Consider the following 10,537-nt stretch of genomic DNA (forward strand, 5'->3'; position numbering starts at 1 on the left):
CATCCCAAAGGAGCTCAACAGTCAAAGCAACTAACCCAAGTAAACATCTGACAGGCACCTCCTCTGCCTGTGTCACCTGGTGACCCCACCTGTGGTTTTCCTCACCACGTCCATAAGGACAGGAGCTGTGTCTACCCTGCTCCCAGGCAGCCCTCTCATCCTGGAAGAAGCTGGCCCCAATCCCACTTCGCAGATGAAGAAGTAAAAGTACTGCCGAGGTCTTGCAGTGGGCACCCTCTGTGCCTCAGTTTCCCAACCTCCAGCACTGCTGTGAGGGGCCAGGGAGATAATCTGTATGAAGCACCTGATATGGAACCAGAACTCCCCAGCTGAGGCCATTACTCTCATCCCACAGCCGCTTCGGCCATTCTGACCTGAGCTGTGCCTCACTTTGTGTGGCCTTGGAAACCTCCAAGCTGGGCTCTCTTGCGGGCCTCGCCAAACCTGTGTGACACTGTGAGCTCAGCCAATTCCCCGAGCAGACCGTGAGCTCCTCGGGATGAGGGGCAAAAGCAGGCCCTTGTACCTGTTTGTTAAAAGAAGGAATGACTGTTGCACGTCCCTGTGCCAGTGATGGCAGGTGCTGCCAAGGCAGGAACAGGACAGACACAGCCTCGTTGTCTCGGGCTCGGTCTATTGAGGCATCCAGACAGGCAAAGCCACAATTCCGTAAGATCTTGGGACTCATGGGGTCAGAGGAGGCTCTCAAAGGACCTGACACACTGAGACCCAGGGGAAAAGGGGAATCGAGGGGATGAGGAAAGACAATTCAGATAGGGGAACAGACATGTGCTGGTACCTCAGGCTGAAAAATCACCTGCATGACTTACTGAGGAAAAGGGAAATTGTTCCATATGGTAGAGGTGTGGCAAGTAAAGCCAGATAAAAACTCCAATCATCTTCAGGCCTGAACTAGGCTGCACCAGCCTGATCTGTGTACATGTTTCTTTTGTTCATTCTTTCATTCACACATCGATTCATGCATGCATTCCTTCCCCCCACATCCTGCACCCTACGGGCTCACCCGACAGTGCCCGTGGTCCTGTGCTGGCAGGCTGCGCTGACCTGCCCATGGAAATGCTCCTTGAACTGCAGGCAGGCATCAGGCGTGTACCACTGCAAAGGGACAGACAGACAGATGGACACATCATCCTGCAAAGCTGCAGTTCCATCATCTGAGCCAAGCAGGGAGATGGTGACTTCCTTCCCAGCATTCCCTCCCTTCTGAGCCTCGCGGCTGGCAGCCTCATTAGCTTACCCTGCTCTGACCCCTCTGCTGGGTCTGTCCTCTATCTCCTCAGCCTCAAGGCTGTAGGGTCTTGTGAGACAGAGGAGCGGTGGTGGTCAGGTCAGATCAGAGTTCAGGTACGGACTCAGAGAGCTGGGTTTCAACTGGGGTGGCTATCCCTGTGCTGCATGCATGTGACAGGCTTCTGCCTTCTATGGGCCTCAGCTCTCTCACGGTGTAATGTAGCATGGGCTGTGAGACCCCTTTTGGCTCCAAGATCCTCCCATACCTTCTGTGGATTTGTTTTAAAAATATGCATACATATAAATGTTCATGGCTATTAAGATGTGATGACACATGTTAAATCCTCATTTGTTTTGTAACTAGAAAAAAATGATATTAAACAAACTAAAGATGACCATTATTTTTTGCCACTGGATTGGCCAAGGCTAAGAAGTATGGAACATGGCTAGGACACGGGGAACAGGGCACTATTGGAGGCTGCTGGTGTACTCTCCTGTGTATGGTAATGGTCCCCCTGGCCACCAGCTCTGATGCTCCAGGCAAAGCCTGGGTCCACAGCTCCCTTCCCCCTGACGTCATGTCTCTTCTGGGTTTTCAGGCAGTGATGTGGGCTCTGGCCTGGCCCACCTGCCCTCTCAGCTCCAGCTGTGATTGAGGCAGCAGGGATGGTGGGCAGAGCTTTGGAAAGGGCAAGTCGCAAAACCTTACTGAGCCCTGGTTCCTCACCTGTAAAGTGGGGATGCTCATAATAGCACCTTTTCATGTGGTCACTGGAGGAGTAACTGAGTGATGCAGGGGAACAGCTTAGAGCAGTGGTCCACATTTGTGCAGAAGAGCACTAGCCCCCTCATGAAAAGCTGGCTGATTTTTCCTGTTGACTTCCATGACAGCTTCAAGCTGGGGGCTGGCCCGGACACAGTGGTCATTAGAGAAATCTCACCATTTTGGACTGACTGGAGAAGTGTGGCAAGGAAGTCCACAGGGTAGGAAATGTGAGCTGATTTTAGAGATAGGGAAACTGAGGCACATGGAGTAAAGGGAAGGACTTGCTGATGGAGTTTGGATGTAGCGTCCCCTCCAAAACTCATGTGGAAATTTGATCCCCAATGTGGCAGTGTTGGAAACTGATTGAGTCATGGGGGCAGATCCTTTATGAATGGATTAATGATCTCCCTGGGGGCGGGGGAAGTAATGAGTGAGTTCTCGCTCTATTAGTTCCCACGAGAGCTTATTGTTTATAGGACCCTGGCACCTCTTGCTTCTCTCTCTTGCTTCTTCTTGCCATGTGATCTGCTTGTACCCGCCAGCTGCCTGCTGCTTTTCCACCATGAGTAGAAGCAGCCTGAGGCCCATGCCAGATGCAGCTGTCCCAGAATTGTAAGCCAAATAAACCTCTTTTCCTTATAAATTACCCAGTCTCAGGTATTTCTGTTATAGCAACACAAAATGGACTAAAACACTTGCCCAGGCAGTACTTTGTGGACCGAGCCCAACCTGACCATGAATTTCTCAGGTCTGAAGTGGTGTGGCCCTGCAGGATGAACCTGGCCAGCAGTGGCTTGTGACACCTGACTACTACTGCAGGTAGAAAGGGGAGAATCTCAATTTCTGTGAAAACATGATGCATGCTCCAGGCTGCCTCCTAGGGGTAGGGAGGTCTGAAGCCAGACAAAGCAGGGTCGAATCCCAGCTCCACCATGCCCAGCTGTGTGAAGTCAGGCAATCCTCCCTACCTCTCTGATCTTTCTTGTCCTGCTCTGTAAAAGGAGTTCTTCGTCCCATGAGACCTGGACTGTTCTGTGACAATCACGTTTCCCTTCCTTTTGGCTCATGAAACACCAGTCCCCGTCATCCCTGGTTACTACTGTCAAGCTCTGCAGGGAAAGCAATTGCCTGAGCCTCTGTTGCGGTGGAACACTTGGGAGAACTGTCCACAGGTACAGGCACAAAGGCTTTCTCTGTGGGCATGTGGAGAAGGAACTTAGGGAGGAAGGGAAAGAAGGGGGAAGAAGGAATGGCTGTAGGCCCAAAATACCCAGAGCTTACAGTCACCTCCTTCCTCCTCACCAGCCTGGGCACAGAATCCAGAAGATAGAAAAGGCCATTCCCTGGAGGGGATTTCTCACTCCATGCCTGTCCCAAGTCACATGTAGGCAACCACTGGTAGCAGGTCTTATGTATCCTTCCAGAAATATTTTCTGCCTGTATATACAAACACTGACATTGCTTTTCTCCTTTTCCTTTTTTTATACCTGCAGGAGAGTGCTACACACACTCACAATGCTCCATTCCTTGCATTTTTACTCACCAACTTCCTTGGGCTCCCACTGAACATCAGCACCTGAAGAGGTCCATCAGGGCTGTGCCAGGAAGTTGCATTACCTGTTTAACCAGTCCCCTCTAGGAGGACATTTACATTGTGTCTGACCTTCTGCTCTTACTATTTTTTTTTTCTTTTTTTCTTGCGGCTGGCCTCGTACAGGGATTCAAACCCTTGACCTTGGTGTTATAACATCGCTCTCTAACCATCTAAGCTCACCCACCAGCCCTTCTGCTCTTACTAACTGCTGCAATGCCTGGCCTTGGGCACATTTTACACCCGTGCCAGGATGTTTGCAGAGTAAACTCCTAGAAATGGAATGGCTGAGTCAGAGGGGAGGGGTATCTGCAATGTTGGTAAATATTGTCCCACTGCCTCCTGTGGAGGTTGTTGTGATTTGCATTCTCTTCAGCAATTAATATTGGATTTTAATAGAGATGGAAGACAGCTGTGAGTTTTCAGCAAAAACTGAAGAATGGCAAGGGGAGAGAGCCCCAGATTTGGGGTCAAGAAACTGGAGTGCTGTTTCCCGACTGCCAGGGAGCTCCCATTTACCATGAGCCAGGCACCCAATGTAAGAGGAATTATTCTCATGTAACAGTGGCTCTGAGAGGTTGAGTAATTTGCCCATGGTCCCACAGCTTAATGACAGAGTCAGGATTCACACCCAGGACTGTCTGACTGCAAAGTTTGTGTCCTTATAACCTCAGGCCACACTGCTGCTTGGCATCACCATTAACTTGCTGGCCTGCCTCGGGAAAGTCAATGCCCAGTCTCTTGGCTTCTCAAGGAGAAGTCTGGTAAATCCAGGAAGGGACAGACTTCTCCGATTCACCTGCTTTATTTCTGGGGATGAGTGCAGATTGGGGAAAGCTGGATGTGGCCATAGTGTCAGGAGAGCAGTTCAGATAAAAAAGAATGGCCTGATGACTACCTTAGGGAAGCTGGCGATGACGCGGTCCCGGCTCACAGGGGGCCCCAAAGGCATCAGGGAGGACCTCATCCTTCCACAGTCCTGTGGACCCAACCAAGGGAAAGAGAGTTAGGGAGCTGTGCAAATCCCTGGGGACTACTCGCAAGTCTCTGCCTAAATTTTCTTCAGTTTTAGGACCAACTTCAAGCCTCCCTCTCCATGAGGAACAGCGGGTAGAGGCCTTCTGGACACAGGAAGTCAGGCCATCTCTCCCAGTCTGCAGGCAGTATGGTGTGGGGGACTGGCCTGCCCCACCCTGCCTGGCAGTCAGAAGACCTCTGACAGGTGTCTAAGAGGAGGGGCCCCTTCTCTGAGCTTCCCTCACAGGGTTGTGAGGCACTGTACAGACACCAGGCTGCAGATCACAGCCCAGGTCGTGGTGGTAGAGTGGGGAGGGGGTTCCCTGCTCCTAGTCTCTAAGAGATGAAGGCTCTGGTGGGCCGGGGTCTTTAGGTTTCAGGCCTTTCCCAATAAAGCCCCACCCCACCCAGCATTTGGCCCCTTAAGCCTATTCAACAGTCTTCCATCTCCTTTGTTGTCCAGCCCTGTCTCTCCACCAAGTCCTGTACTTGTCTTCCCCCATCTGACCCCGCTCTCCTACCAGCACAGACCGGCCCAGGCCCAGGGTGGGTGCTTAGGAAATGAAGAGGACCCGGGGCGGGGCCGTAGGCTGCGTTCGGGTTATGGGGGTGTTAGGTGGGCGGGAGACGCAGCGCTCTCGTGACCCCGGCCTCGGGGACGTGCTCGTACGGGGGTCGGACAGAGGGAGCGGGGGACTCACCCGAGGTGGCTGTGAAGACGGGACTTGGAGCCGCCTGGTCTGGCCGGGCCCGCGGCCTCGATCACCATGACAACGAGGCCACGAGAGACCTGCGGGCGTCTGACAAATCCCTGACGCGGAGGCGGCGTTTGGGCGGGCCTGACAGCGGAAAGAGTCCCGCAAGCAGCCTGCATAGGTGATCACCATAGCAACGACAGCCTCCACGGAGTCTGGCCGGGGCTGCCAGTGGAGACTCCAGGACGCATCTGGATCACCGAGGATCACCATGGCAACAAGGGCAGTGTTGGATGGGGGGTTGGGCGAGGCCAGGGCGCCTAGAGAGTGGAGCTTGGGTTCTGGGTGGGGCTGACACAGGAGAGTTTTTCTCACGCGGCCGGCTCTGGCGATCAACTCTGCTGGGAGGGGTGGTGACAATCATGGCAAAAGAGCTGTTGCTGTATGTCTTAGTCCGTTTGTGTTGCTATAAAAGAAATACCTGAAACTGGGTAATTTATAAAGAATAGAGGTTTATCTGGCTTATGATTCTGGGACAGCTGCATCTGGCATGGACCTGAGGCTGCTTCTACTCATGGCGGAAAGCAGCAGGCAGCCAGCGGGTACAAGCAGATCACATGGTGAGAGGAAGCAAGAGAGAGAGAGGAGGTGCCTGGGTCTTTTAAACAACCAGCTCTCCCGGGAACTAATAGAGTCAGAACTCATTCATTAATCCCCCCACCTAGGGAGAGCATTAATCCATTCATGAGGGGTCTGCCCTCATGGCTCAAACAGCTTCCAGCACTGTCACGTTGGGGATCAGGTTTCCACGTGAGTTTTGGTGGGGACAGCACATCCAAACTCTATCACTGTAGTATTGGTGTTTGGATTGGAGTCAAGCATTCTGCAGTGGCAAGGGATGGACATGTCTACTGACCTCAATCTGCATAGTTCTGAATCCAATGTTGTCTAAATACCATATGCCTGGCTTTTAGAGTTCATGCTACAAAATTAATGTCCTTAATTGATGGCTATTAAAAAGCTGACCTGAGTCACAGAGCTCAGTGAGCTAGTTCCTGTTTGGAAAGTGAGGTGTGTGGGGTAGATGCCCCCAAGAGGCCCTTATGAAACTGTGTGACCAGATTCAGAGAGGTCCGGAGTTCCTAGCTTTGAGAACCTACTTGATTCAGCTTCCTTACTTCACAGACAAGGAAACTAAGGCTCATATATCCAAAAGGATTTGCCTTCTGAGTTGTAACTAGAATTGGAACCCAGGTTTCACGACTTCCAGCCAAGTGCTCTTCACACCACCTTCCTAAAAAGCTAGGATGCTCTGGTTAGTGAGACCCTTCAGGACTTGTTCCTTTAAGGACAGTGGTAGGGGGCAGGTCTCTGCATCACCATATGGGATCCTTGGTATGCAGATCTAAGTCAATCATAAAAAAAAAAATAAATAAATAAAAAGCATTTAAAGCTAAATGTGCTGGAGTCTGATGTTTGATGTCTTCTAAATGAGTTTCAGGCTTAGGTGGGGAACTTAGGTGAGTTGTTCTACCTCCTGCCCATGGACCTGACTATCTTCTTCAAGGGTTTGTTGTGAGGATCACATGAGTTAGTGAAAGAACTTTTAGATTGTAAAGCTTGATTCAAGTCCCCTACTATTCATTTGTTCTATGCTTACTGAAAGCCTTCTGGTGTATGCCTGACACTGGGGAGGCAAGGAAACAGAACTGGTCTCTCCCCTCAGGGAAGCTGGAGTCTGCTGGGGGAAACCAAAATAAATAGAGAATTAGGGGAAGGGAGTGTGCCAATGGATAATTAAGCCATGGCATCACTTACTAAGTCGGATTTGGGGAGAAGGAAGCCTTCATGGAAGAAGTGTCCACCAAGTTGTGTCCTGAAGGACAAAGAGGTAGTTCTGTTACGAGTACCTCAAGCTGTGGGAGAGAGCTGGCCATTTTGGGAATTGAGAAAATCCAGCATGGCTGGAGGAGACCATCAGCTGGGGACTTGAGCAGCAGGCTGGGAGTTTGGACTCAGGCCTGAGACCAGGGGGGAGCTATGGCAGGGTTTTATGCAGGTGGTGGCTGGGTCTGGCTTGCTTTTGACTCTAGCCAGCAGTGTGTTGGGTCCACTGCAGGGGCCAATCTTTGTTATTACCAGGCATTCAGCCTACAGAGCAAGGAGCGTGGGCCAAAGCTAGGCAGTCCCGGGTTCAGGCCTGTGTGATGTGGGGGAAGCTACTGAACCTCTCTTGAGATTCTTATCCCTAAACTGGATTCTATTACCACACCATGGATTTACTCTAAGCATCAAAGGCATGCAAAGTGTCCAGTACAGAGAAAGGACGCTTTCTGTACCTTGAACAAAGCCGTACCTTGAACAAAGCTGAGCCGTCTTTGACCCCACAGTAAGCCTGTAAAGTATCATTGTTCTCACTTGCAGCGGGCCCCAGCCCGGGGCTGTTCGCGCCTGCGCGGTGGGTGCCAGTGTGCTGAGCGCTGCGCTGCAGACGCTGCCTGGGTCGCCTGGCAACAGGGTCGCCTGGCAACGGGCGCTAGCTACTGGCGCCGAGAGACTGCTGAGGCAGGTGAGGCGGCAGCGGCGGGACAGGGGCGGGGACAGGGGTCCCCCAGACCCACCCAGCCCTGCTCACACGGGGCCCGTGTCCCCACACCCCAAGTCACGCCCTCTCATCCGTGGCCCGACTCCCGCAGCCCATGCCGTTTAGAGGAGGGCAGGCCCTGTCCCCAGAGCCTACGATTCCTTGCAAGGGAAGGCCAATCAGATATGGTTGCGTCCCTCTCAGCCAGGCCCCTTATTCTCCGCCTGTGATCTGGTGCACGGTATCAGAGTCCAGCTCACCTTTTACTGGAGGAGATTCCTGTAGGACCCGGGCCTGTCCATGCGACTAAATGCGATAACAGCCATAATAACCGCAGCCAATATATCTGGAGCTCTGCTGTGACAGGCTCATGTGTATCATGACAACTCTGGGAGGGAGGGAAGGAGGTACTATTATCACCTCCCCTTTGCAGCTGCAGAAAGACACAGACAGGGGAAGTAACTTGGGGCTGGAGTCGGTTCTCAACTACTAAGCCACACTGCCTATAGTTGCTCAGAGTTCCTGTGTGTGGAATAAACAGAAATCACTTTTTAATCTTAATTCCTTTTCCATTTCCTTTGAATATGGGTCCCTGATGGGGAAATGAGCTAGATCTGGATTTGAACAATGACTCCTAGCCTTACTAGTTCTATGACCTCCAGCAAGCTCCTTGGCCTGAACCTCAGTTTCCTCATTTTTAAAATATGGATAACACAAGTTCCCTCCTTATGGGGTAGAGTTAGATAGTAGTTATTGCTGGCACAAGATGGAGTGACTATCTTGGTGTTTGTTTGGTTAGTTTTGTCCTTTCAGTTCCTTTCACTGAAGACTCAGTCTGTAAAGTGTCAGTAGAATCTTCTGTCCTTAAGCACTACTGCATGAGAGAGCTCTAGAGTTTGCAGTTTGGGCTGCTATTTACTTTCACTGTTACCTTGAGCAAATCTCTTCATTGCTCTTAGACTCAGTTCGCTTATCTGTAAAATGGAAGTAAAAATACCCACCCACCTCCCCTCACAGTTTTGAGGATCAGATGATAAGTAGCTTATACATCCCAATAGTAATAACGACAGCTTTTTGGTTTTGTTGATCAGTGGTTTCTGCAGAGCTTCGTTTTGCAAGCCCTTTGCAGGAGTGGAAAGATGGCCCATGCCCGGATCTCCATGTACATGCCCCCTGACATCAACCCCACCCAGGCTGCCATTGCTTATGGCTGTCGGGCCCTGCCCAAGCTGAATGAGGAGCTGCAGTCAGAGGACCTGGAGACGAGGCAGAAAGCCCTCATGGCCTTGTGTGACCTCATGCATGACCCTGAGTATGTCTACGAGGCCATCAACATAGGTGAGAGTGTCATAGCCTGGGTGATCGTGATTGAGGTCCTAGCGTGGCTTCAGACAGTGGGTGGAACTTCAGTAATAAGGGTTGCTATTTAATGAGCTCAACTTGGGCTAGGACCATCCCATGTGCAGTGCCCCTGTTCTCTTGGTCCTTACAACAGCCACCTGCAAAGGAGGGAGCATCCTCAACCGACAAGATAAGAGAACTAACGCTCAGAGAATGGGCATGAGTCTAGGGTTGCCCGATAAATAATTCAAGCAAGATTTTTATCTGCTAAGTCTGGCATGCCTAGGTGTAACCCACTCAAGGTCATGTGGCTAGTTTGGGACAGGGTTATAATTTAACCTCATGTCTTTCCTGGAGCCAAACAGATGGCAAAGGCCATTTTCTTAACCCCGTGGCAGACTTTGAGAGATGGCACTGGCAGGAAGTGTGCAGGGAGAATCTTGAGGAGGATTAGATGGGATGGTCCCTGGGTGTGAGCCCCTTCAGTGACTGAAATGCTGTGTAACTGACATGATGCCCCAAAGCAGCAGAACCTCTGGTACTTTCTTGTTGCCCAACATTGGGTCACCTGTTGACTTCTGGGTTAGCTAGTTTATGAGACCAGCAAACATTCAAAGTTTTGTTTTTGCCTTGTAGGCTGCCTGGAGAGTCTGAAAGCTTTGCTGAAAGACAGTGACCACATGGTGCGGATAAAGACCACCGAGGTGCTCCACATCATGGCAACCCATAACGTGGGCAGGTGGGCGACTGTTCTGGAAAGTGATGTCATGCTTTAGAGCCACACTCCTTCCCTGGGTGGATCCCTTGAACGACCTTGAGTGCTCTGAGTTTTTGTTTGTAGCACTGGTGTTCGGTGGGATTTCTATTTGGACAGTGGTTTGGTTTTGGTTGCCTCTGTGGAGGCCTGTTACAGCTCTGTGTTCCAGACCAATTTTTATGTTAATTCCTAGTGCTGGGCTTCCCATTTTGAAGGTGGAAATAAAGTTCAGATCCCGCATCTGTAACAAATTTGCCTTGTCTTAGCTTTTCATAAGGAGCACAGTTTCCCATCTCAGAGCCCCACAGAGCCAGTGTCCCCATGCAGGTGTTAAAACACCAGCCACAAAGCGCACATCTGGCCTGGGCTTGTGGCCTCATCTTCTGCTATGATGCTGAGGTTTTTGGTTTCTGGCATCCGGAAATGTCCCTTTCCCATGTCAGCACAGCTTTTTACTTTACACTTAAAAAATATTTCATCTAGGGGCCGGCCCGGTGGCGCACTGGAGAGTGCGCCGCTTGGGAGCGTGGCGGGG

At 51.2% G+C, this 10,537-nt stretch overlaps 2 protein-coding genes across 2 annotated transcripts in view; one reads left to right on the forward strand and one right to left on the reverse strand.

The window, feature by feature from the left end:
• Window positions 1-5,397, reverse strand: part of RAB36 (RAB36, member RAS oncogene family) — a 19,393-nt gene extending 13,996 nt beyond the window's left edge. Inside the window, exons 1-3 of the mRNA XM_008574507.1 lie at window positions 5,327-5,397; window positions 4,507-4,587; window positions 1,025-1,116 (exon numbers count right to left, since the gene is read on the reverse strand). Of these exons, the coding sequence (XP_008572729.1) occupies window positions 1,025-1,116; window positions 4,507-4,575 (161 nt within the window). The 5' untranslated portion in view covers window positions 4,576-4,587; window positions 5,327-5,397. The remainder of the gene's footprint in view (window positions 1-1,024; window positions 1,117-4,506; window positions 4,588-5,326) is intronic.
• Window positions 5,398-7,802: 2,405 nt separating this feature from the next.
• Window positions 7,803-10,537, forward strand: part of RTDR1 (rhabdoid tumor deletion region gene 1) — a 13,997-nt gene continuing 11,262 nt past the window's right edge. The window contains exons 1-3 of the mRNA XM_008574509.1: window positions 7,803-7,889; window positions 8,996-9,242; window positions 9,882-9,984. Of these exons, the coding sequence (XP_008572731.1) occupies window positions 9,044-9,242; window positions 9,882-9,984 (302 nt within the window). The 5' untranslated portion in view covers window positions 7,803-7,889; window positions 8,996-9,043. The remainder of the gene's footprint in view (window positions 7,890-8,995; window positions 9,243-9,881; window positions 9,985-10,537) is intronic.

This window comes from Galeopterus variegatus, unplaced genomic scaffold (genome assembly GCF_000696425.1).
Source record: "Galeopterus variegatus unplaced genomic scaffold, G_variegatus-3.0.2 Scaffold1054, whole genome shotgun sequence".
Lineage (NCBI taxonomy): Eukaryota > Metazoa > Chordata > Mammalia > Dermoptera > Cynocephalidae > Galeopterus > Galeopterus variegatus.